The sequence below is a fragment of the Myotis nattereri genome (assembly GCF_964212035.1).
Source record: "Myotis nattereri genome assembly, chromosome: 6".
Classification (NCBI taxonomy): domain Eukaryota; kingdom Metazoa; phylum Chordata; class Mammalia; order Chiroptera; family Vespertilionidae; genus Myotis; species Myotis nattereri.
In genome coordinates, this window is record NC_138081.1 from 20,221,929 (window position 1) to 20,249,825 (window position 27,897).

At 40.8% G+C, this 27,897-nt stretch overlaps 1 protein-coding gene across 4 annotated transcripts in view; it reads left to right on the forward strand.

The window, feature by feature from the left end:
- Positions 1-1,637: 1,637 nt before the first annotated feature.
- PTCHD4 (patched domain containing 4) overlaps positions 1,638-27,897 on the forward strand; it is a gene marked incomplete at its 5' end in the record, with an annotated part of 169,410 nt that continues 143,150 nt past the window's right edge. Inside the window, 2 exons of one of the 4 annotated variants that reach the window (XM_081093691.1) lie at positions 1,638-1,756; positions 2,054-2,642. In XM_081093691.1, the coding sequence (XP_080949817.1) occupies positions 2,091-2,642 (552 nt within the window). Of the gene's footprint in view, positions 1,757-2,039; positions 2,643-27,897 lie in introns of those variants that run through there. The other 3 variants (XM_081093693.1, XM_081093690.1, XM_081093692.1) reach the window with 3 other exon arrangements.

Here is a 27,897-nt window from a genome sequence, read left to right on the forward strand (position 1 = left end):
GATATTCAGAAGCAACACCTTCCCTTGGTAGGAATTCAAACTGATGGCCTCCAAGTTCACTTTCAATTTTAAAAGGCTAGAATTTTTCTTTAATTTTAGGGACAACACCACACTTTAGACTACTGCCTGCAAGTATTTCCCCTGATTCTGAGCTCTCTGCTGTCTCATTGGTCTCTAGATAATGGAATAATAGATTCCACTGGCAAAAATAAAAAGCATCAAAGTATTAAAAGGATGGGTCCTTTGGTTTGTTTGTATGCATGGGTGGGCACCTCTCTAAGCATCCAATGAAGAACAAGTCTTTCACTGTTACTAAGGAGGTGTGAAGAAATCAGCTCTTGAAACTCAACCTTCTATATGAAGTTAAGGCTAAAAGAAGAGAAGCTTCGGAAAGCAGGTCTCCAGTTCACAGTCAGACTTTAGAATTTGTCCCAAGATTTCTCCCTATTCTTTCCAGAACATGAACTTGTGAAAGCCCTGACAGGTAAGAAATAACACACACACACACACACAGACACACACACAAGCTTATTAATATGCAAGTTTTGATCTGATGCAGGTGAGAGTTCCTCACCTTCACACTTTTGTTTACTGAGGGAGGATTTGTACCTGGTGAATTTTGTTTCCTAAATGGTGAAGGTGACTCACTGTTTTGCACAGCAAAGGACTCCAATGTACTTACCCTTACCCATCTAGCCCATCAAGCAAAAACAATGTGAGGAATATCCCAAAATGTGTGTGTGTGTGTGTGTGTGTGTGTGTGTTTATTTTTTCCCCCTGGAATTCTGTTCAAAGGAGGAAATTAGATAGCCTCTCATTCCCCTTCATCTCAACATAAATCAGATGGCTAGAAACCGGTTGGTTTTGGAAAAGGCGAGATGAAAGAGAAAATGGGGGGAAGAGGTCTGAAACCAGCCTTTAACAACTTTTTCTCCTAAACTTCAAAAGTACAGAATGGGAACGTAATATTTTATGAGAAACCACATATTGCATGTAGATCTTCACTTCCAACACACACACACACACACACACACACACACACACACACACACACACGGCTGCTATTGGCAATTGTGTCCTCTCCAATCACCAGAGCCAGGAAGGGATTCCTAGAGCCCAGAGCACCGCGGAAGGATGGGGTCCCTGGCAGCCCTCGCTGCAGCTGATCCTCTGTGGACTGACAGCGTGGCGTTGCCAGGATCCCTCTGCGCGCTTGGCGGCATGCTAAAAATGCAGCATCATCCTCTCTGCTCCTTTCCTTCAGCCAAAGAGCAGAATTCGAGGGCAAGGGAACCCGGAGGGGCAAAGCTGGCCGCCTGCCTCCAGGAGCTCCCTCCCTGCACCTCCACCCGCCTGGCTCCGGCTCTAATAGCCTCCGCTCCAATGGGCCAGCAGCGCCTGCTCCCATTTCCTCTTCCATTCACTCCAGCGGGGAGCAAAGAGGGAAAACAAAACTCTAAAAATAACTGTCAGCATCTTAAGAAAGGAAAAGCGTAGCTGCTCCCCCCTCTCGTCTTTCTACCCGGCCCCCCTTTCCCGCCCCCTCGCCCCATCCCTCCTCCCCCCTGTTTATGGGGCACATGTCTGCTTCTTACAACACCGAGGCACATGGTTCCCGCTCGGCGCCAAACCCCGCCAGGACGGAGAGGAAATCCACACCGGTGGGACGCTCCGCACCGAGCCGCCTCCTGCGAGGGAGGCCGGGGGACTGCCGCAGCGAGATGAAGGGCTAGTCCGCGGGATCGCAGCTCGGGCGGTGAGAGGGGGCGCGGGGGCGCGCGGGCGGGGGGAGGCCGGGGAGGGGGGCGGCCCGCGGAGCCCCCGCAGCGCGCGGTCGCGGTTTGCCCGCCTTGCTGCAACTTGCTGCAGTGTTTGAAAGAGTAGTGAGCGCATGGAGGTGGGGCCGGGGGAAGACCAGGCGGAGGGGTCCGGGGTGGGCGCGGAGGGGGGCGGGGAGGCGGCGGCGGTGGGGAGGGGGTTTGGTCCCCGAGGGGGCGGGATGCGGGAGACCCGGGTCGCCTGGCGCTGACACGTGTCACATGTGCTTTTTAAGACGGCCGGGAGCGCCTGCAAGCTGGATCTGGTGGAGGATGCTGCTGCGGCAGGTGCTTCGCAGAGGGCTCCAGTCTTTCTGCCACAGGCTGGGCTTGTGCGTGAGCCGGCACCCCGTCTTTTTCCTCACCGTGCCCGCAGTCCTGACCATCACCTTCGGCCTCAGCGCGCTCAACCACTTCCAGCCCGAGAGCGACCTGGAGCGCCTGGTCGCTCCCAGCCACAGCCTGGCCAAGATCGAGCGCAGCCTGGCCAGCAGCCTTTTCCCCCTGGACCAGTCCAAAAGCCAGCTCTATTCGGACTTGCACACCCCTGGGAGGTATGGCAGGGTGATCCTCCTCTCCCCACCCGGGGACAATATTTTGCTCCATGCTGAGGGGATCCTGCAGACCCACCGAGCCGTGCTGGAAATGAAGGTGAACCACAAGGGCTATAATTATACTTTTTCCCATCTGTGTGTGTTGAGAAATCAGGATAAGAAATGCGTGCTGGATGATATTATTTCAGTGCTAGAGGATCTCAGGCAGGCTGCCGTCTCCAATAAGACAACAGCCAGGGTGCAAGTGAGGTATCCCAACACTAAATTAAAGGTATGCTCCTCCTGCATGCTTCTGCCAATTAAAGAGGCAGCACTTCATTTCTTGCCCTAAACAAGCAAAGAGAATGCAGAGGTCTCACTCATCTTTAAGACTCAGAAGCTGATGCTTCTTTCATTTTGGGGGGGAAAGATGGGCAACTGAGTGAAGAAAACAGGCAATGAATGGTATGACTAGATATTAAGAATATTCAAAATCAAACAAAACAAATGCCAAAAAATGGGGAAAAAAAGGAAAAAAATGATTCCTGAGACCCTGCAATTACATCTTTGTTCAGGGTTAATAAATCAGTGAATGGAAAGGGGGAGGGGGAATCCTGAACAATTTGGGGGATTTCTTTTCATTATGGGGCTCAATGTATTTCTTATTACTGATTACACATCCACCTGGCGCCATATCCACCTATCTGCATCTTCAGCCTGGCGTGATTTTGACATGTAGGGAGTTTTGTCTCAGTGCCCTGTGTGAGTCTGTCTGAGAGTAATGGGTATGAATGCAGTTGGGATTCCAGGAACTGTGTGTATGTGTGTTGGCGTAGCAAAAGGAGCAGGGATTTTCTCTGTGTGAAAATGGGAATGTGCAGCTACCTGATGTACTAGTTTACTGAGCCCTGTTATCTTCTTCTCATGAAAATATCCAAACCAAGGCAAGATTATTGTAATAGCAGAAGAAAAGAAAAAAGTCCACACTCAGCAAAAATTGCAAAGGATGGTTATTTCAGCACTACAAATACTGTGCTGTTTAAACGCTCAATTCAAATTGTGTTGCTCCAATGAGATTTCTAAACTCATCCTACACTGTCAGGATTGAGCTGCTGCGGGCAATGAGGCATGCAGTCTCCAGGTGACTGAAGTTTCAGGGACAAATGTGACTTCCAAAGATTCACTGCACCATTTGTATGCTTGACCCTATGCAGGCTCAGTGGCTATACAACCAAGTATTCCCAAGACAGGGGTTTCCCCAGAAGAAGGGATTTTCTTTCTAATGTGTGTGACGAAGTGTGTGTATGTGTGTGTGTGTGTGTGTGTTTCCATAGGGATCTTGGAATAGGAGGAACCCCAGGTTCAATAAATGGATGGCCTAAATATAGGAAATCGCTAATATTTCTGTTTATCTGATATAGTCAGCATCTATACACACAAAATAATTTTCTCATGATTTTTGAGATCAAAAGCCTGTCTTTCCTGAACTGAAGGAGGATTTAATGCACTTAGAAACTAGGGATCCTTGGGAAACCTCATCACCTGCTTCCTTTTAACATGTTGTCCTTATTTAAATGCATCCGGAGGCTGACAGGGTTTCAGCCCCTTTTTTAGTTGAACAGCCCCTTGAGGTTTAGTGAAACTGGACAGATGATTCATCAGCTTGAAATCTAGGTAAGGGCTTGTCTGCTTCACACTTATTGAAGGGAGTATGATGAATATACTAGTATGTGGTTGGGCAGCATGCTTTTCATTTTCTGGATCCTTTACATCAGCATGATTGCTGGCTAAACAAAAGAATGTGGTGGGGAGTGATCTTTCCAGCTACAGCCTTTTAACTGAGTTCTTTTCTATGCCAACATCAGGTGTAAAGAAAGGTTTGAAACTTCAGCTAGTTTTCCCTATTGAGGCTAGTTTGCACTTTATTGATATGCATTCTTAGTTGGGTCCCTTCTTTCCTTTATTCAGCAGTATTCTCTAGGTGTAAGAGCTTTGGCCAACCAGCCACTGTGGACATTTTGTTTATCATTATGACATTCATAGTACAGACCCCTGAGGCCTTTAATTAACTTATTTAATAATTGTTAGTTGTGCTCCTATGATTTACCAGGTGGTCCTCTCAACACATGAGATAGAATTTGAGGCATGAAAATCGGGGTTCTTACCCTCGTGGGGCTTAAAAGTAGTAGATGTCAGTGTTCCCACCCAGAGTTACCTGTAACTCCATCATTGGGTCCATCATTGAGCCAACTCCATGCTAGGCCTATAAGAGGGGCTCCATCTAAACTTGTTGCCTTATTGGTTGGTCGATCTACATCTTGGTAGAAGTCAGAAGATAATCATAAAGGATTGGAGTAAAGATTATGAAGGTCAATGTAGTAAAAGTAGAATTATCCACTAACCATAAAATAACTGAATTATATATTGGCTCTATAAACTGTGAAGCCTTTATTCTGCTATATTCTAATGTCAATGTCTCCTCAAATGTGTCGGCTTGACACTCGCTGCAGACATCAGTGGTGTCCTTAAGCAATGTTTGGGTAAATGAATCCTTGAAGAATCTTCTGTGAACAATGGGCCCTCTCAAGCATCCAGATATAATCTCATACAAGCGAATGCAATATAAAATATATAATTTGTGGAGTACTGTGGATACTTAGAATCCTATCAAAGGCCCCCGATGACTTTCAGGTTAACTGCTTGGCACACAGTAAAGGGATATAGCCTATTTCAATTGCATGTTATTTGGAAATAATTTTTTAAGTCATGTGTGGCAGTGATATTCAAAGAGTATCCCTACGATGCTGACACCTGCTAAAGTTAGAGACTTTCTGGCGTATGAGGTTGGAGGGAAAAGTTTTATATGTATGTTTTGTGGCCCTCTGATTCATTTCCTTTCCTCTCTCATATTTGGATCACCAACCTTTCCAACTCAGGACAATATGGAAAATTTTAGTGCTGGAAGATGTTCTTGGTGGGCAGGGAACCAGAGTTGAAGAAAAATGCAAAATAAATAGCAGTGGCTGGATGATATGAGTAGGGATTGGCATTTTCCTGACATGATATAGCTTAGAGGTAGTCTGAAGATGTCTAAACACCGATTGACAGAATGAAGTGGTCAAACACCTTAGTTATGACAACCATGAGGGTGCCTTCCAAATATTATTAATACACCCAAGTAGTCCTGAACACAGAAAGGTTTAGGACTTCTGATAAACATGATTATCTTGACAAGGTGATCCAGACAAGCAGGGACACAGAAAGTTACTAGTATAGAATTCTAAACAGAGGCTCAGATAAAGCTGGGATGAAAAAAGCAGCAGTCAGCTTAGAATAATACTACAGAAGGAATGAAACATACACATTTTTTAAAGCTGTGAGGGAAAGAGGCCAGAATCTGAAATCCTTACACCTATATAATGTGAACTCCATCATTGTGCCTATCATTATAATCTTTATGTGGTTATATCTCTGATTAGGCGCAAAGGCCATGTCTTATATTCCTTCTATACTATTCACATTCCTCCAGCCCAACCTTGTCTGTGTCTACATAGATAGTAGTCACATCATTGATTAGTAGGTTGATTAATTTGTACATTTATGCTGTATTTTCAAAAAATCATCATCACTTTTTAAACCTCTGTGACATGCTTTTTGAAAAAAAAGGCATTATCTACATTTTCCTGATTTCTGTAAAGTACTTTTGACCCCAATAAATTGGGGGGTCTTTTTTTTCAACTTTTGAAACATCCATTTTTAAACTTTCAGTTAAATATACATATTGTTGAAACTAGTCTCGTGATTAAAATGAGACTGGCACTTACAGTCATTATGCAAGGACTACTCTGGACTCCAGAATGTGTTTTCATTATAATTCAAGGGGCTCAGGTGTTGTAGGTAATATTTTTCTGCCTCTTAGGTAGGCCATCATGACTGCACTTTTCCATCTGGCTAGTTCCAAGAAAGGAAACAATTCCCATATGTCCCCTGTTCTTTATTTTGGCCACAGTGAAAAAAAAACAAATAAAGGAAAAATAGACAAATGTGGTCCATGGCGAATGGTGAGAAAGGAATGACACAGATTTGATTCCCCTGCAGCCTGTTCTTCCCATTAAGTTCCATTAATAACATACCTCTGGACACGTGTTTAAGTGGAGTGTATATCCTTCAATGTGCCATATTTAGGAATAGGAACAAAGAAACACTTTCTGCTTTTTAACAAAACATAGTGTTTCTTTGGGTTCATGTGGAATACATCTTCCCGGTTGTGGAAAATGTTGCCATTAGTTTTTTAGTTCCTATCTCAATGGAAGGACACCTTAAGCCAACATGGAAACTGAACACTAACAATATTTTTAGAGATTGCAAGAAAAGTTATTCCATAGACTTCTTTCCCTAATTCATTCTAAAACCTCTAACGACATCCATGTCAGGATCTTCTCTGATTTAGGAACAAAACACGGCTACATTACTGAATGTTCCGGTTGAGTCCTACGTGATGTCAGTGTTTTATATATAGTCTGTCATGTTTATAAGCCTGAGCCAGAGGGAGTCTTTATTTTCATTTTAGAGGTAAGGAGACTAAAGACCAGGAGGCTAAGCAATGTTGAAGTCCCCAAGGTGGGGCATTTTGAAGCTGGAATTTAAATCCAGATCTGTCTATACTGACCTTCATATTCTTTTATTTTTAATATATTTTTATTGATTTCAGAGAGGAAGGGAGAGGGAGAGAGAGATAGAAACATCAATGATGAGAAAGAATTATTGATTGGCTGCATCTTGCATGCCCACACCGGAGATTGAACCACAACCCAGGCATATGTCCTGACTGGTACTCGAACTGTGATCTCCTAGCGACCTAGTTCATAGGTCGGCGCTCAACCCTTGAGCCATGCTGGCTGACCCTGACCTTCATATTCTTAACCACAGTACTATTTTACGTACTAGTACCTCCTGCATCATTCTCCGTAGCAACGGCCCTTTGTACTAAGGAAGAACCAGGGCTTTAAATCCCAAGCCATGTGAAATCCATGTTAAAAGATCACTAATGCTCTTTCACAGCAGCCCCCATGCTCAGTCAGAAAGGCCAGCCCTGAGGAAGATGAAGTGAGGCTGATCTGCCCATAAGGGAGTAAAGCTTGCAGTTTGGGCAAACTCCTACTCTGTATCTACTGTGGAACCTGCCACAAGAGTTTAGCAAATTCCTCACTGGCCCATGATTTCACCTGTAACATAATATCACAATAATTCAGAGCAAATTCGAGTGAGGCTCTAGGATCAACCTTAAGTGGGAATCTGTGTAATGTGACCCAGGGTTCTGATCCATGGCCTTAGGTGCCAGATAGGCTTGCGTATCTCTATCTTAGATTGGCATCAGGAAAAAGGATTGATGAGGGAGCATGGAATAATACAATAACACAATGAGGACTAAATTGAGAAATATTCAGGAGACCTAAGTTCTAACCCCAGGTCTTTAAAGAATAGTTCCTGGACAAGCCCCATCACCAATCTGGGCTTCAAGTCCTAGGATTTTTCTGTAACAGTCCATCCTGTAGTAGTAAGTATCATTATCGTATATTTGGGGGTATATTTTGAAATATTTTTCCTTTAGAGTGAAGATTTTTCTTGATTAGATTGGAACTATGCTGTTGAATGGTGTTACTCTTAGGGTCCTAACTAAATTGTTGCACGTATATTTCCTGGTCACGGTAACAGTGTATTTGTTTATGAAATTTTTCAGAGTACCCAAGTAGGCAAAGGACTTGCTTGGTATTGGGACTAGATACTGCTCCTTGGTTTCAACAAAAACTCATTTTAAATAAAATTAAATAATTTTTTGGAAGTATTTATGTTGCTTTCCATTTTTGAAATTCAAGAGTTAAAGAGGGTTTTAAAAAACGGAACATAAATGGTTCTGTCCATTGTTCTCATTTCCTTACCATCAGCTGAGGTGATGGTGGTTTCCTCAGTGGCCAGCGACCACAAGGACTTGGGAGTAGCGTGGGAAGAAGGCAAAGACATACAGCATGGTGGAAGTGTGGAAGGGGCTAAGGCCACTACAACTTCCTCCCCCCACGCCTCCCCCCCCCCAAAAAAAAAGAAAACCACTCCTTTGCCTCTCCTGCTGTGTTAAGCAATAATTAAAAGTGTGGGTTTTTTTCTCTTTTTCGGTTCTACTGTAAACATTATTATAAATGAAACAAGCTGGGATGTGCTTTTCAAAATATACTGTTTGAAGAATATTTTTTTCTTTTAATCCATTAGCTATTACACCATGATTGGACCACATTGCTTTTAATACAGTTTTAGAGTTGATCAGCATACTGTATGTCCACACCTATTCCAGATATGTCCAGACATTTCTACGTATGCTTACTATCAACATTGGGAAAGAGGATGTCTGGAAATTCCAGGATTCTAGATTTGTATAAGACAGCTCTAGATGGACAGCAGGTCTATTTCTTCCCCAACTCAGTCCCCTCACCCCAGGGTGGAAACATGGGAGTGACTCATTTCTGTGATTGTTTCTGACCGTGCGAGGTGGATAGAGTTACATTCATCACATCCCTGGCCCACAGAAACATTTAGGCAATACTTCCGACTTAAAAGCGTGCCAACTTGCATTGCAAGACAAAACTAATTTGCCACAAAACTAATTTTGTTGTGTTCTCTAAGACCACACTTCTCATAGTGCTGTGTATGGGCCAGCAGCCGCAGCACCCGGCAGCTTGTTCGAAATGGAAACTCCCCAGGCCTCAGCGCAGACCTATGGACCAGAAACTCATTTTAACAAGGTCCCACAGAGTTTGAGAAGCTCAGGTCTAAAACAAAGGTTGACCTTAGTATTGCTCATTCATGGCTTGGGTTTTATTTTGTCTTTTTTAAAAATATATTTTTCATGATTTCAGAGAGGAAGGGAGAGAGAAAGAGAGCTGGAAACATCAATGCTGAGAGAGAATCATTGATTGGTTGCCTCCTGCATGTTCCCAAATGGCGGGTGTGCCCAAAATCCAGGCATGTGCCCTGACCAGGAATTGAACCTTGACCTTGGTTCATAGGTTGATGCTCAACCACTGAGCCACACTGGCTGGGCCATGGCTTGAGTTTAAAGTAACAAAAACACCACAAGAAAAAAAAAAAAAAGAGTAACTGAGCTCATAGCCATATCACTTAACCATGTGGTAGAGACGTTGAAGAAAGGTCTGAAGAATTATTAAGCAGCTGTTCCACAGTGAGAAACCTTCACCTCTATCATCTGTAACTGGGCCTGTCACCTGCTTAAACTTAAAGCTGATTGCTGTTGTTCAATATTTCCCCAAAATGTTGAAATTAAATCTATCTCTTTAAGAGAAAAATTAGCAGCATTTTTCTCAAGCCTCTTTGCAGTTATGTCACAATAGTAGCAACATTAAACCCAAGTTAGACGAATTACGTTAATATTATGAGAACTCAAGATATGGGAACTATACAGAGGAGCAAGAGTATTTGGGGGAACTGACACACACGATTCCAGTGGTGTGTATTTTGAAAGGAGCCTTGCAATCCATGCTTTCCTCAGACAGGATTGTTATGATTATTATGGCAAGCCATTCACTGAAATCAAAGTTATTCTCTGCCATTCAGGGATATTCGGGGCCTCTGAAAGCTACCTGATGAGCAGCACTCAAAATGAATGGACTGTGTTTAGTTACGGGATTTGTGTTAGAACAGCCAGTGTTTTCCCTCCAGAACTACCCTCCCAACATGGGGAGGCCACACCTGGGCCACTTTCACTTCGCAGTCTCAGAGGCAGAAGGCACAGTACAGGCACTGGGTTTTGAAAAGCGGAACCATGTTTAAAGGGTTCTCATAGTTTCAGAAGGTCTGAGAGCAGCTCCAGGTGTTCCTGGCAGATGGAGGCTTGATGGGCTATTTAGGGTTCAGCCTCAAAGGTTACACTTCCCTTTGAATGTTCAGTCTGTTCTCTCACCTCACCAGGTCTCTTGATGACATGGAGGGAGAGAATGTTCAGTTCCGATGGTCACTGCAGGCTGATTGTCACTGCAGGTCATACTAATGTGGGCAAGACATTCATATATACATCCGTTTGGGTAACTATTTTAAGTATCTGTTCCAGATTAAGCAAGGAACAAAGCAGATGGGGTGCTTGTCCTCCAGGAGCTGAAGTCTAGGGAAAAAGACAAAAATCTCATGGGTAAACCCATAATTGCAGGTTATCATGGAGGAAAAGTACATGGTGCGGCGAGAGTAGGATCTGAAGACTTGAGGGTGCTAAAAATCACTTTCCTGAGGAAGTGACTGTGAGCTGAGACCTGAAGGGAGTTCACATTCTTCAAGAGTGGGTTAGACGGTAGAAGCAAGAGTGCAATGGGGAGGACATCGTCGCTTAGATGCATGGAGCGAAAGCCACTGTGGATGGATGTTAAAGAGTGATGATGGTGAGGGTGCCTCTATGGCTGTGGTAAGGCTTTCTTGCCAGGTGGAGTCACACAAGTTAGAAGAGAGTCTAGGAATCCAGATTTTCTAGGTTTGTATCTGTCTCCACTGCTTTAGCTCTATGACTTTGCACAGATATTTTAACTTTGTAATTGAGTTCCTTCATCATAGCCCCTACCTCTTAGCATTGAGTGGATTAGTGAGCCCATGATACCTAAGCAGTGCTTCTCAAACTCTGTCAGCCACTGATTCTGAGGCCTTTGGTCCATGAACTACCCTCTGAGTAAGAAGGGTACATAGCACTTAGAACAGCACCTGGTTCATTGTCAATTCTTAACTGCTAGTGGTTTCACTCCTTAAGCACTGACACTGTGCCCTTATTCGGAATTGATTAATTGACTCTCTTGTGAACTCATACTTATATGAAGAACCCTTTTTTTCTTCAACCCTCAGAGTTGAAAATCTATGATGTGGTAGTTATTGCTATTTTCTCAGTAAGTGCAACATGAGGGACATAGAGCTCCCTTCTTTTTGCACTAAAAACTTGAGCTTTCTCCAGGGTTACTGTTATGAATGTGAGGTCTCTTTGCTATGGACGGTAAAAGGCAGACAAGGAAAGTATGGGACCTAGGTTTCGGGGTAATACCTAGTTAACTACCAGGTGCAGATCCCTCTGCAGCAGACCTTCTCAAAGTGGGGTCCTTGCACCCACAGCATCCGCATCACCTGGGAACTTGATAGACATGTAAATGATCAGATCTCATTCCAGATCTGTTGAATCTCTGCGGGTGGAGTCCAACAAGCCCTCTAGACTATTCTGATTCCTGCTGGAGTGTGAGAACCACAGTTCTATAGTTTTCGTGCTCCATCGTGGCTGAGGTCAAAGGGAGCTTTGAGAAGACTGATGTCATGAGTCTCATCTCCAGAGATTGTGATTTAATTAGTCTGGAAGTGGCATAGACATGGGGAATTTTTAACCTCCTCTTTTGATTATAATGGGTTACCAAGGTCTCCTTTTCAAATTTATTTTCCTTTAAGCCTTCATTACCTATTTTATTTATGTGACGATCTGACCTCTCTCACATAACTTCTCACAGTTGGAACCTAGCCTATGTGCAGGATCCTCTGCATTTCTTGGTTATATTTCCCACTAACCAAATCTCGCAAGGGCTTCCCGTTGCCCAGAGAAGAAATTATGAACTTTTGACAGTGATCCCTGAGAACTTTCCTTGGATAGGCCCCCAATTCTATTTGCAGTTTCAGGTTGCAATACACCACCTGCTGCAACCAAACCCCCAAATAAAGTCACCCTGAACTTTCTTTTTCCCTACCGCCATTTACACTTTACATTTTGCTTGGAATTTCTCAAACTCACACACATCTCTTAAAAGCTGAGGCCCCAAAGCCACTTCATGTTTCCATAAAGTTTTTCTAAGAGTTTCCCAAGATAGAAAACATTTCCATACACTTTGTTTTTGTTTTGTTTTTTAAATTCTTTATTAGTTAAGGTATTACAAATGTGTCCCCATTCCCCCCCATAAATCCCCATCCTCCCCTCCCCCCACTCATGCTCTCATCCCCCTGTTGTCCATGTCCATTGGTTTGGCTTATATGCATGCATACAAGTCCTTTGGTTGATCTCTTCCCCTTACCCCCTCCCTCCCCTACTTTCCCTCTGGGGATTAATAGTCTGATCACTGTTTCTCTGTCTTTGGATCTGTCCCTGTTCATCAGTCTATGTTGTTCTCTATATTCCACAAATGAGTGAAATCATGAGGTATTTATCTTTCTCTGACTGGCTTATTTCACTTAGCATTGGAGGCACTTCGAAGGCAGTTCTCCTAATCACAGTGTTATTTGTATTTTAGATTTGTCACAAGTCTTTGCTGAGATATAACTGCATGTGCCTAAGAAACCAATAGGCTGGTAGCCAATCGATTTCCTGGGAGATGATAACCAATAAGGAGGAGGTCTGTAGGGCAAGCCTTTGGGGGAAGTTGCAGGCGAACAGGAAGAAAGCCCATCACAGTCTGAGTCTGATGTTCTCAGGCTGCGCCTGAACCTGAATCAGAGATGGCCACAGAAAGACATTAAAACTATTTTCGTAAGTGTTCCTGAGATACCTGAGGCACAAGCAACATAACTTTGTGCTTATAGACAAAGAGCCAACAGAAGGGGGGTGGGGGGGGGGAGAGAGAGAGAGAGAGAGAGAGAGAGAGAGAGAGAGAGAGAGAGAGAGGGAGATTTCCCCACAGCACACATAGCACACATGTGACTTCAGCTCAGGTGAGGCTGCAGGGAGCATAACATGGCTTGGGCATTTGGTAGGGCTGACAGATGTAGCAAATAAAAATACAAGACACCTAATTAAATTTGAATTTGGATAAACAAAGAATACCTTTTTAGTACAAGTATGCCCTAAATATTGCATTATTTACCTAAAAGTTAGATTCAGTTTGGTGTCCCATATTTTATCAGGCAGCTGAGCACTCTGGGAGTTCACAGAATCACATCTGAGGACGCCAGCAGACTTCAAAGCATCATAGGGATCCACTCCAGTTGTCACTCACAGTACTGGTCATCGGTCAGGGGGCTGGAAGGAAGACCATGCGAGCCCTAGTTGGGAAATAGTAAGGATATTCGAAGGACTCCCAGAAATGCGTGGGTGAGAGTTTGCAGGGGCCAGAGTTCCTGTCTTATTCAAGTGGGGATGCAAGCAAGTGAAACTGAAGTGCCTTTTAATATGTCCTCATGTCTATGCTCCGGCCTTAGGAGCCCCGGGTTACATTATGGTTTTAATAGTTCCAAGTGATTATTTGCGAGTAAAACGAAAATTGAATGAATAAATTGAAAAATTTACCCAGAGTACACTGGATCAAGATGCCTCTTAACAGAAATGTCTTTGGTTTTATATCTTATCTATGAGAAGATGAAAAATATTTATATACCAAAAAAATTTAATTAAATTAAGTTGTAGGAAAACTAAGTCCTGAGAACATAATGTACAACATGGTAATTATAGTTAACAACACTGTATTATATATTTTAAAGTTGTTAAGGGAGAGGTATTAACCAAACTTAGTGTGGTGATCATTTCACAGTATATACATACTAGTATATCAAATAATTATGTCGCACACCTAAAACAATGTTATGTCAATTTAAAAAATTTTAAAAGAAACTGTGCATATTAGGCAGAACGATATCTGTATTAAAACAGCCCTTTATTATAAATTAATTAATTTAGGTCAACACTGTGGGTCCAGAAGTCTTTTCTTTTATAATAAAGGATCTATCAGTATTCAGATTTAAAAATCATTAGATTGGGGAGAGGGTAGTTTATTTAACTGACCACGCTTGCCATTGGAGTAAGGTAGGATTGAGAATTCCATAAGCAAAACTGAGAGAGGTCATGAAATGTAAAGGAAATTATTTTACTATTTTCATTCATTCAATGGTAGAGATTGAAATTAATTCCTTAAAACATAGGGAATTGTATAAAGAACAAGAGAACTTCTGCTCACCATTAAAGAAGGAAGGAAGGAAGGAAGGAAGGAAGGAAGGAAGGAAGGAAGATGATGGGTTCAAATTAGTGGAAATTGTTAGGCTGCAAATAGTAGCCAGCTGAAATCTGAACCCACAGTGTCTACAGGCTCGGTTCCCCTTCCCATGTATGAAATGTTGCATTGAAACAAAGATGCAGCATGCCAGTAAATATTTGTACAACGTCACCAATAAAACAGACGTGCTATTGAGAACTCATCTCATATTCCCTCAGATTACAAAGTTTTAAGGCTGTGGATCATATCTTGGTCACATTTCAAGCTTAAAGGAAACGTGGAAAAAGTCAAGCCTGTTATTTCTCCCTTCCCAGGAACGAGCCCTTCCAGGGCTCCTGCACAAGCCAGTTTGGGGGATGATCTGTGTGAGGCCCAGTCCTGGGTGGACGAGGCAGAGCCTGGGCAAGGCAGCATGAGGACAGCAATAGTGAGTGTCCCAGGAGACAGACATGCACCCTGCTAGAGCGCCCAGGGCTGGGAGGGGTGTGAGAAGCTCCGGGTCTGAACTAGTTTATGACCCCTTTTCATAGGTAGAGCATACCTCTCTAAGGGAATAGCACATAAAACTGGCATCAGCAACTTGACTTTTATTTTCATTTCATTCTTTTCAACCATCTTTCCCTTGGGGATTATTTTTTAGGGAATTGGGTTTTTTCTAGACTGAGAAACTTGTGACTTTTTTTTTTTTTAACTAACCACATCTTATCAGCATGTCTCTCACTAAAAAGTATTCCAGTGTATAATTTAGTTAACATATCTCAAAAATTGTTTATAAGCTGATGTGATTCTACTTGTCTTCTTCCTGTTGGAAAAATATTTTGATAATTGACAACTAAATTGACAAGAGATCCTCACTTCTCATCTTTCCCTCAGTTCAGTATCCTGAAACCTTATTGATGTTAAAATTATAAGTATTGACAATCTGGCCCATTTAGTCTAAAGCAATAAATGTTTTTTATTGTGGTGGGGGTTTTAATTTCTTAATGGATTGAGATAGAGGAACTGCTTATTGATTGAGTTTCTCTTTTAAAATTTGTAAATAATGGCCCTGGCCAGTAGCTCAGCTGGTGAGAGCATTGGACCAATTCGCCAAGGTTGCGGGTTAGATCCCCAGTCAGGGCACATACAAGAAGCAACTAACTAATGAATGCATAAATAATTGGAATAACAAATCGATGTGCATCTTTCTCTCTCTCTCTTTCTCTTTCTCTCTCTTTCTCTCTCTCTCTAAAACCCATCAATAAAAATAATAAAATAAAATTTGTAAATAGTGAAGAAGAGAGTACTAAAAAGGAAACAGACAAACCTATGTTTGAATTTAATTTCTTCATTTACTAGCTGCAGGACTTTGGACATGTTACTTAATGCCTTTGTCCCTGCCTTTTATATGTTAAGAAATGTTATTATTAATATCCATTCTGCTGATTTTTTAAATTTCTGGCACTTTTTAGTTTCTTAATAAATTGTAGCTATTCTTTATATAAACCCAGCATTATAACGATACCAAGGAATGATTAGAATGCCAAGTGAAAAATCACAATCCCACCACCAATTCTATAAACAATTTGTTTTCATCTTTCACTACAAAATACACAGTGTATGTTTTTTATGATCCTGTTTGTTTTCACTTTTTCATAAGCATTTCCAAAATTATTTTATTTCTTGCTCAAAATTCTGGCAAGTGACGCTGGCAGAATTTACTTCACTGTTTATCTTTGGGTATTTCTGGGGCGATGTTTTTGAACAATCTTTAACAGGCATAAGGAAGAAAGCAAAATATTCTGGCTTGTCAACAGAAGCGGTAGGAAAAGAGCACTTCCTTGTGTGATTTAAAATGCCACGTTGGTAAGTATGTGCCCTTATGAAAGCAAGATACAAATATAGGTCAAGTTCCAGGGGAGTAGGTGCCCCCAGAAAGGGCTTGGGTAAAAATTAGAAAGACCTGATTTATTTATAGACCCACTCCTACATGCTCTAAATAGCTGTGTGAAGGACCACATCCAAGATTAAGCTTCTAAGAGTACCTTGTGGCTTATCCTACTGCAAAGTAAATTTTTCCTCTTTCCACTTGCTATAGCTCAGTGATTCTCATAAGAAACACTTCAGGAACTTTCCAATTATATGATGCCTGGGGGCCCCTCCACAGACCAAGTGAAACGTAATCTGCAGGGAAAGGACCCAAGAAGTGGCATTTCTGAAGCTTCTCCTACGAGTCCAGTGGATATCCTGATTGAGAAATACTGAAGGGCCTTGGACCAGAAAACGATCCCCCGTCTTCCCCAGCCCCTTTGCAGTGTGTAGGTTGAGAGGATAAGGGAATAATCTGCTTTCCCTGAGCCTCAGCTTCAGGCTTAGTCTGGGGTCTCAAAGGGGAGAGATTTGCCCTGACAATGATCAGCCTTGCCCCACCAGCTAGACTGCCTCCATGGGAACTCTGTGGCTAAAATGAACAGCTTCCTCCTCTGCTGTAATTCCCTGATCTGGTACTGCCTGGCCAGAAATATGATGTCTTAATCAATTTGCTGTGTTTCAAAGATGTCCTAGATTACTAGTCATTGGGAAGATCTATCCCTTGACACTTTAAAAGGCATCGTTGCTTAATACATTTCTGCAAGGAGATTAATAAAGAAAACCTTAGGCCCATAGTAAATATTTATTATTATGGTGATAGAGCCAAAGGTAATAAATCTTGATAACTACAAGAAGTATAACACTAGGACTTGAAATAGACTCAATTTTTATTAAGCTGTTATTAAGTCCTTGATTTCCATCAGAATAACCTAAATTCTTTCACATACTGAGGTGGTCAGTGTTTGCTAATTTGTAACCAGTTTGTTAATGCTAACCTTAGTTAGCCCATCCTTTTTTTTAAGCCTTACCTAAGGATATTTTTCCCATTGATTTTTAGAGAGAGTGGAATGGAAGGGGAGAGACAGAGAGAAACATCGATGTGAGAGAGACATATTGATTGGTTGCCTTCCACATGCGGCCCAACAGGGGTTGGGGATGGAGCCTGCAACCGAGGTATGTGCCCTTGACTGGAATCTAGCCCATGGCCATTCAGTCCATGGCCCCATGCTCTACTCACTGAGAAAAACCAACAAGAGCTGTTAGCCCATCCTTTTGATAAGCACATGCTATGTGCTGAATAAACGGCTTTTAAATTGTCACACTTTGAGTATTAAAAGTGTGACATTAAAGATTTTGAAAATGCTCCCAGCCTTAGCTTAGCCAAAATTCACTCACTCTAAAGCCAACCCCTATGTCTTCTATCTTTTCACCTGTGAAAATAATATTAACTTCTTTTTAGGCATATGAGTTCTGGGAAGGTTAAGTACTAATTTTACCAAGCTTGTGGCTTCTAACTCATTCATATATGAATCCTAGCTTCCCCAGACCAGTGTGGCAAGTCAGTCCATATTAAAACAGTATTAACACAATGTCTAATTAAAAGGAAAGTATGTTCATTAAAGTGCAATAAATATTTAAAGTAATTTCAGCTACAGAGGAGCTATAACAATCTAAGTGCCCTTCTTGGGTCAATAGAAAGCTTTTCCATTAGCATCCCAGTGGCTTCACAAATCTTATACTCACTCTCTTATTATTTTTAAATGGCAATTATAAATCACTGATACAGGGAGGTGAAGGGATGTGCCTCTAGTCAATGTGAATGATGTGATGTGCACCACTGGCCACTGGTAACTGGAAATCATGCTTTACACAGAGAAAGCCACTTATTTGTTTCCCCAGTACCACCTATATATTAAATACCTTATTTTTGGCAACAAGTAAAAGCATTTTACAAAGTTGAATCCATACTCGCCTTCTGTTTTGCAGAGCCACATAAAATAGGGAATTGGTTCCTCTTTTATTTACATTAAAAAACTATTAAGTAATTGTGACATACCTTAAATGAGTTTGACATAAGCATCATATTATGTGTATATATTTTCACAAGATGTCAACGAGACAGATTTGGGAAGGTTATCTGATCTACACACTTCAGAAAGTCCTGTTATATATAAATTGTTTCAATACCTACTCACTAGTGTCTCTCTAGAAGAAAATTATTCTTTATCTTTTTTTAAAAACAGGTATTCAATTTGTTCTTTCTTCAGTAAAGGGGAACCTGGGTCATTACTGTCATTTTTGAACCGTCTTCTACCTGTGACTTTGGAGATGGTCATTATATTCCCGTGGCCGCCTTCTCTCTGGCTGCATACTCTGTCACACACAGACCTTGTCCATCTCACAGGCCTTCTTGGTTTCAGCCAACATTTAAGGTTGGAAAATTGATATGTCTCCTGAATCTTAAACACATATGTTCTGTTCTTTATAAAGATATACAAGTATCTACCCTGCTCCAAACCTCCCCCTCAGGGTGTTTGCCTTATCTCAAGTGAATAGCTTTTCTCAATAGAGATGGGGTCCATGTTTACATTGTTTCAGACCACGGGCTAGCTAGGCACTGGAGTTACAGAGATAAGTTACAGACCATCTTTTTCAGCCTACAGTCTAGTGAGGAAGACAAGGAAATGAAAAATTAATACAGCATGTGGACTTGAATCTTAAAATCTCCAACTCTTAATAACCCAGAGTTGGTGCTGCATCAAATCCAGCCTCCTTGGGGGCTCTATCATAAAATCCATCACTCTTTACTGGTGGGAGAAGTCTTTCAGAGACATTGATTTTCATCGGTAATAAATGTTTTCTTTTTCCAAAATATACTCATTAAAATTGAGGTCAGTGGAGAGCTGCTCTCCATAAGCAGAGAAATATTTTGCTATGATCAATTACTGTGAAGGTTATGAAGTCAGCATAAAATCCCAATAATGCTATAGACTTAAAAAATGAATACAAAGCAAGAAAATTTTATGGGTATGGACCAAGAAATATCAAGATGAAAAAACACAAGGGTTATAAATTATCCATCAGACCTGGCTAGAAAATTGTTGGATAGTGGAACTTTCCATGACCCCAAATCATCCTACCCTCAGGTCTTTCCTCCCTAGTGTGTAGTAACTGTTAGGATAATTGTGGGATTACCAGCAAAAATGAGGCATATATATAATTATAAAGCATCTTTTACAAATTGTGAAGCAACCGCAGCTATGAGTCTGAGCATTTTTAATAAGGACAAAGAATAAAGAGTTATTTTCTACTTTTGTTTACAGCAATGTCTGGTTTCATAAACCTTGATTTAGTGCCCACTTGCATGATAGATTAGCATTTTTATTCCCATCAAACAAATTAGTTTATATCTTTAACAACAGTTCACAATAAATCTATTCTAGAACTGGATGTGTAATTATATTATAATCCACAAAATATATCTCTTATCTTTACCAATAGAATGGAAGTTTGATGTATGCTTCTGGGCATTAATGTTTATGTAGAAATTGTAGGACTCTAAGTCTCTGTGTTAAGAAACATAAAATGGAAATGTGCCTTTTTCTTTTTTTCATAAGGATTATCTATACCAGCAAAGTGAAGCGCAGCATTAAATAATTGCCCAGTGTCTTCAATCATCACAAATAGAAAATCTAGTTATTGTTATCTGTCTTATGGCGATACTTTTCTTTTGCTTTTCTTATCTCAGGAATTGTTTCAGTTCTCTTGTGTTGTTTTCTTTGTTGTTGTTATATGTTTTAATTTAGACATTGTATGACAGCAAGTTAGGAAGTCTCTTTCTTCTAATTTTTTAGAGGCAAGGACAGATGATGGTGTGCCAGATGTGGGTCCACGGGAGAAGTTCTACCACAGATGGGGATGTGCACTGACACACACTGATATTCTGTTATTTGGAGCAGGCACTGTTCCAATAAGATACAGGCACTCATCTGGTCCTCACCAATAAGTCAGTGAGCACTACCTTATATTAGCTTTATTTTTACAATGAGGAATCTGAGGCACCGATGGTTAAGCAATTTGTCAAAGCCCACTTAGACTGGAGTGAAGCCAGTATTCTTACTGCAGCACCTACATTTAACTGCTAAACCATTGACCACACATTCACCACATCGGTAATTTGATCTTTAGTTTGGTTGTCTGTATATTTCTAAAGTTATTCCTGATGGTTTTCATAGGAGATTCAAGATTAAAAGTGGAAAAGGATTCGCTGTATCATCAAAGTCACCCTTACCTAGGACTAATAAAAGTATATTCCCTATAGCATCTTTTCCCAAAGCAATTTAGGCAGTTTTATTAAGTACAATTTATGTGTACCTCATTTAATTGATTGAATTTCTGCCTCTTTTCTTGGAATACTCCTCTCATGCCTAATAAACCTAACTAATATAATGGCACTTCTCTATTATAAAACTATTTCTCTTTATTATGGTATTCCATTATTACTTTTTCTACTAACAACATAGAATGACCCTAAATAATAATTCTTTTTCTAATAAGTCATGCTGATACCTCGTTCTTATGAAGGCCAGAAATCAAAGTCCTCATCCTGGCTTTGTAGAATAAGAACCACTGTAAATAGAAACATATTTGATGTAATTTTAAAATGACCTCTTCCTGCCCCAAATTTAGACTGGGAAAAACTGGCAGCCAAAGGCCTTCTAATTTTATTTAATAACCACCATTCTGAGGGTTCCCAGAATGTATGAAGATGATGAATAAACATTTTTGGAGTTTCCACTATGTGCAAGATAATAATCAATTATGTGTCTCTGAAGCAGTATGAAATACTATGGCTACCAGCAAGGAATTTACATCTCAGTTGACATGTCACATATATATCGTGAGCATATAAGGCAGTAAGCTCCCAGTGAGGGATGCAGACTCTAATTTCGGTAGAAAGGAGTTTCCCTAAGGCTTTTGGGATGAAGTAGGATTTGAGATAGTTCTAAAAACAAGTGTTGCAATCCATTGGGAAAGTACAGGGACAACACTTGAGACAAAAGAACAACCAGTCTTCAGAGCAGTGATGGCGAACCTATGACACGTGTGTCAGAGGTGACACACGAACTCATTTTTTTGGTTGATTTTTATTTGTTAAATGGCATTTAAATATATAAAATAAATATCAAAAATATGTCTTTGTTTTACTATGGTTGCAAATATCAAAAAATTTTTATATGTGACACGACACCAGAGTTAAGTTAGGGTTTTTCAAAATGCTGACACGCTGAGCTCAAAAGGGTCGCCATCCTGTTTTAGAGTCTGCCCACTTGGGTGGTAAATCAGTGTTTTTATTCTCATTAAACCCACATTGAAAATTATTTTATCTCCTAAAACTGACCCAGGTAGGCTAATTAGAGTAGTAGAAGCCCTCTTAAAAGAGTTAATTATAAGGCCCCCAAGTATGCCAACATTGAAGAGAACTCAAAGCATTCGTAAATTCTCTAGGCCAGGGTTTCTTAATCTTAGCACTATTGACATTTTGGACCAGGAAAGTTTCTCTTGCGAGAAGCTGTCCTGTGCACTGTAGGATGTTTAGCAGCATCCTGCTCTCTAACGACACTCATCTTTGTACGTAACCTAAATCCCTCATATTGCATGCCGCAGCCCCCTTTTGTGTGGCCTTGGGGTGGGTGCTTTTCATGTTGGGAGTACTCAGACCACTTGGCCGGACACCGGGCTGCAATCCCTGGATAATTTCCAGGATGCACAGCAAAAGCCACTAAGAAATGTTCACTAATATCTTTCCTCCACTGGGGAAAAACTCTCTAGTCGTGTTCACTTGTCAAAATCATAGTCCTTTCTAGACTAGAAACCTATTTCAATTGTAAATCCCGTTGGTAGGGAAAGCTCAGCGTTTAGGAGAGAGCACAGCTGGTGCTTCCTGGATGTTAAATAATTTATCTTCCTCATTTGGAGACTCAGAGACAGCCGAGCTGAGATGCTAAATCCTGAAGGTAATATTGCAAAACCTAGTCCATGGCACTAAGGAGGGAAAAGGCCTACTAAACTACCTGCATAGATTTAGGGGAAGCTGTGGAGAGAATACTGTTGGTTAACTTGATCATTTGGCATTTTGGTAACATGGGGAAGGTAGGTTGCCCTCAGAGAATGTTATGAAACTATGTTAAGCACAATCAACCTTTCTACACGTTATATATTACATGCCTATGTCACTCATACATATAGTTCATTTTTCAAGTGAAATGTTTTGACCTTTCTGGAAAATACTTTTCCCAGAGTTAGAAGATAGTCATGGAACTGGGGAACCGCCTGCTCAATTGCAGTTTATAGGAAATAGATGACATTTGGGCAACTGCTTGTTGATAAATATTTCTCATGAATGGCTATATTTTCACATTTGTCAATTTTTTTTTTTTAAAGATTTGTTTTAAAGAGCGAAGAAGGAGAGGAGGAGAGAGAGAGATACAATGATGTGAGAGCAAAACATTGATCAGCTGCCTCCTCCACTGGGGATCAAGCCACAACCGGGGCATGTGTCCTCAGAGGAAATTGAACTGGCCACCTTTCAGTGCATGGGATGACATCCAACCAACTGAGCCACACCGGCCAGGACTACACTTGCCAATTTCTTGTATAATCAATTTTAGTCCAAATTGTCCTAGTGCCTGTCTCAAGCTCATCTTGGATTTTAACATGACCGTTGAAGCTGCAGTAAATCCTCAGGAATGCACAGGTCCTTCAGCAGGGCGCCCAAGTAGTTCATTAACACTCTTTCAGGTAGCAGTCATCTTAGAACTTTGATTTTTGTGCCCTGAGAGAGGTAATAACTTTCTTACCAGAATGCCAATTTTTTGTCTTAATGAAACAATATCATTTTTTTATATCTATGACAAGGTCCAAATGCATGCTCCTAGACTGTGTGCTCAGTTTACACAAAATTTCATTGATTTGGGGGCTCTAATGAGAATGTATAATGCTCAGGGATTGCAGAGAGCTTTATGTTTTAATCGGTGCTGCTTGAGTGGTTGACCCCATGTGATATAAACATTCAAAACTACCAAACTTCAAATTTTTCCATGAGTCAGGCTCTGCTGTTTTGGAGTTTAGCTCCACTGGGAGTAATTGTAGACAGAGGTAAAGTGAATGGAGAAGCCTGCGTGCAGCCATTGCAATTATCAGGTGATACACATTTCTAAAGGATAATTTGGTTCTTTACCCAGGGGGGTTTTCTCAGGGTACATAGAAAGACAAATATTGAATTCCCCATGAAAACTGGCCTGCTATGATTTGTCATGGGCCTGTTCTGTTGAAAAAGAAGTAGTCATTAGAACAAGAAAGAAGGGAAGAACAGGAGAGTCCTAATAAACAGAATACCATTTGGGGTTCATTTACTAAAGTCTTTCCTCATCTCATAAGAACAAAGAAGAAAACCATCCTGGCGACTGGGCCCATGGGTCAGGCAACCCAATGTTCAGGCTCTGACGATGAGTCCAAGAATTCCAACCAATATTCAGCTTACGGCATTGGTGCCAGGGGAGGCATTTAGAGCATCCACACATTTTTCCCCTTCATGACATTTTCTTTGGAAGTTAGCAATGTAGCCTGAGCTATTGTAGCTTCTTAATAACCTCTTACATTAATACCCCAAAGAGGGACATTTAATTCAAGCCGGCCTCCATTTTATTATGTTCCAAAGAAGTCTTCCTTGGGAAACCTCATTTTATTTCATTTGAAAATTGACAAGTTGTACCATAAATTGGGTGTTATGCTGCATAAGATATGTATTATTAAATAAGGTGTAAGACCTTTAAAAGTCAGAACAATTGAGAAAGCTGTTGCAGTATAATATCGGGAAGTTTGGAAGTGTACAATGGAAGGAAAATATAAAGTACTAGAGTTCACAATGAGGCTTTCTACAGATAATATAGTTAACACAATTGAACTACTAGCTTATGATAGTAAAAGGCAGGCAAAAATCAGCCCATCCTATCAATTAAATGTATACTTGCTTAATTTAAAAATTAAATCATGGTGCTGGGAAATCATGGACACTTTTAAATCTGTCTGAATTCCATTCAGAAGAGACTGGGAGAGTTCATTCAAAATGCTTTGTAGGCTTGGGGCTTCCCAACAGAGCTACTTGCATCTTAATTTTTTTTTTCTAGAAAGAAACACCTCCATTAAAAATGAGATAAACATATTTAAACATAGGTATATCTCTGAGAATCAACAATATGGGATGAGAATGCCTTAATCATGAGGGAAGACATTTGGAAACTAAAGTAAACTAGTGTTGAGATGGAAAGTTTTAGAGTTATTTTCTCATTTATTCTCCCAAAATAACATATTTATTTGTTCACTGGTATTATTTAATTTGTCAGTGTGAGTAGTCCCTTTGTAATTTTTCATTTTCTCTGAATATCTGAATAAATTACTCAATCAAATTGTCAAATGGTCAGACTGGCTCAGTCACAGCTAAACCAAGACATAGCAACTGCTAAGGAGATAGCTAACATTTTTTACATAGACTTTAAACCCCTTGTCTCAAATTTGTTTAGTTATTTGTTCATTAAACATACATGTTAGTGAGACTCTCCTACATGGTAGAATGTGTGCTGGACACTGGAGAAACCAAGGGGCAGTAAACCCAACCCCTGCCCTCCAAGCTGTAGAGATCAGGGGGCAAAAACCCCATCTCTGCAGTCAGCCCGATCTATGGTTGCATCCTGACCTTGTCAGGAATTGTGCCGTATTGGATAAATGACTAGTTCCTTAAGCCTTGGCTTCTTCAGTTTACAATGGGAGAATGATGAAAACTATCTTTTAGGTCACTGGAAGGATTGAAATGAGGAGCACTTTTCAGTGACTATTCCAAAATAAGCGATGAGTAGATGTTAGTGTTTATTCTCTAAAGGGTAGAAATACATTTTAAAAAATAAACACAAAAATGAAATTGTAGGAGATCTCTAAAGTGGGGACACCTAGACCTTTTGGCATCTCAAGAGTAAGAAAAATGTAAATGCACCGTTCTATGTGGGTGGAGACATTGCTGGGATAATCAAATCACTTTAAATTTGGAAATATGACAACTGAAGCATTTTCAAATAATATCAAGGGATTGTTCTATTCCTCATCTCTGCTGAGTTAGAGGAGGGAATAGAGTTAAACTCTAGTAAAACTAAGGGCTAAGGAAAACTTTCTGATTCTAAAGGTTGTTAGTAAAATGTATCACCCTCACAAATGTATTTTTAGAAATACGCCATCCAGCTGTCTTCCCGGGATGATTTGCATGCAGGGTGGACTGGAGCCGGAGAGGAAATCTTTAGGATCTTTCTCCTCCGATGATTGATGTAGGGCTGATGTGCCGAGTTGACAACGCACAATAAACCACTGAGGCAGAGATGGAAACGAGGTGGTAAAAGGTCAGAAGAAATAGGTGGCAGTTCCATTTTTCATAAGGAAGGGGACATAATCTGCAATGTGTGGAATTACATGCAAAGTCTTTTGAAAATTTGATGTGGAAACATGAACATATAAATTCTGCTTAGAATTGCAGCCTCCAGATATTATGCTATCACATGGAAACCTGACAGCATTTCACTTAATAAGTTGCTATTTGACAGGATTTTGAGGACGTTGTCATTTGGAATGCATGGAAAAATATTTGAAAATTTAAACCTCAAAATTCCTATGTTCCTTCATTTTCAAAGTTCATATTACTAATTTCAGTGAAAAAGGATTCTAAGCCCAATAAACCATGGGAGAAAATAAAATCGTAGCATACAGATACCTGTTTTGCATGCTCTAGATCAGGTGACCATAAGCCTTTCTGTAAAGTGCCAGACAATGCATAAACCAGTGTGTTTGTCTACATACCAGTAAAACTTTATTTACAAAAACTGGCAAGGGCCAAATTTGGTTGGTGGTCTATAGTTTGCCACCTCTCAGTTTACGATTTTTTCAAGCCTATTTTGTTTTGTTTGTTTATTTGTTAATCCTCACCTAAGAATGTTTTTCCATTGATTTTTAGAGAGAATGAAAGGGAAGGGGAGAAACAGAGAGAGAAACATTGATGTGAGACACATCCATTGATTGCATCATGCCTGCACCCCAACTTGCTTCCCGGGGATTGAGCCTGGGACTGAGGTTATGAGCCCTTGACTGGAAATGGACCTGCAACCCTTCAGTCCAATGGCTGATGCTCTATCCACTGAACCAAACTGGCTAGGGCTCAAGCCTCTCTTTTAAATGAATAATAAAGTTTTCCTCTGCTGGGTATCAGACACCCCCACATCAAATCTGTCTTGCATATCTATAGTTCCCCAATCTTTACATTGGAGTATCTAGAACTGCACTTAGACTAGGAAGACGCAAATATACAAAGGAAATTTGACAAGTGTGTCACAAGTTTGTATTACAAACTTGCACTAAATTTAGAAAGAATTTGAAGACACTAAAAGGCTGAGTGACGGCCTGAGAACATCTTCCTGGTGTGTTAAACTTTCTGGCAGCAGGGAGAAGAAACTGTCATGTTATTTCTCTTCCATGGCTAAAATTGTTCCCTTCATGAAAAGGCCTCAGGATGCAAGTACAAAAATTAAAATATTAATGAAAACACGTAAAACAGCAGCACTAAACTCTCCTTGGGAAAGGCCTCATAAAATAAGACATACCGAGCCCTGCAATCAGGGCAATCAGGATTAATGAGACTCTCCCCTTTCTTTCCCTTCCCCTTCGCCTCAAACCCCTGAGTTCTTGCATCTAATTCTCCCATATTGGAGACAGTTTTACTTTAGATTTTGGATCAAGGTTCTAAGCCTGAAAACTAGCTCTACTTGTGCCTCCGGGTTAAATAGCTTCCCTTCTTTAGATCCACAGAGTTCTGTGGAGCTGCTAACAGTGCATCTGATAAGCTGTATCCCCTCGAGGAGGCAGACAGCCTCACTCTTATAAATACTTGGCATCGGGAAGCACCGTTTTCATTTTTGAACATTGTTATGAGCTTGGCACCTATTTTTGGTGGCATTCTTAGAGACATTGTACGTAGTGAGAATAGCAAGCGCAGGCATTTGAATTTAAGGAGTGATAACATTTGGAGTTTGAAATCATGTCCATGCTTGGCATGGTAGCACATGCTTTATAGCAAACTTGCAATGTAGGTTACCATGGAATGACTTAATCTAAATATGAAGAAATGTACAGAAAGTGCCAGTGTGCTTGAGACAAAGCTCTGAGACTAAGGTGAAAAAAGGGAGGAAATAGAACCTTGACATTCTCAGTCATAGTTTGATTTGGAACAACAGAAAAGGCTGCTTCTTCGCTTGGAAAAAATAATTTAATACTTTTATAGGGAATGAAAAATATTTCCCTAGCAATTCTGTGAGATGTTTGCCTCAGGCAGCTAGACATTACTACTATTGTTATAGATATTGGAAAGAACAGTTTGGATTGCAAAATTATAGTTATTAGAAAACCACTCTCGGAAGGCTTGGGATTGACATGGAAATTTCTTGAAACGAAAGAAAACTTAAAGACCAAAAGTGTTGCTTTAGCTGGTTTGGCTCAGTGGATACAGCATCAGCCTGCAGACTGAAGGGTTCCGGTTTGGATTCCGGTCAAGGGCACATGCCCAGGTTGTGGGCTCGATCCCCCATAGGGGGCGTGCAGGAGGCAGCC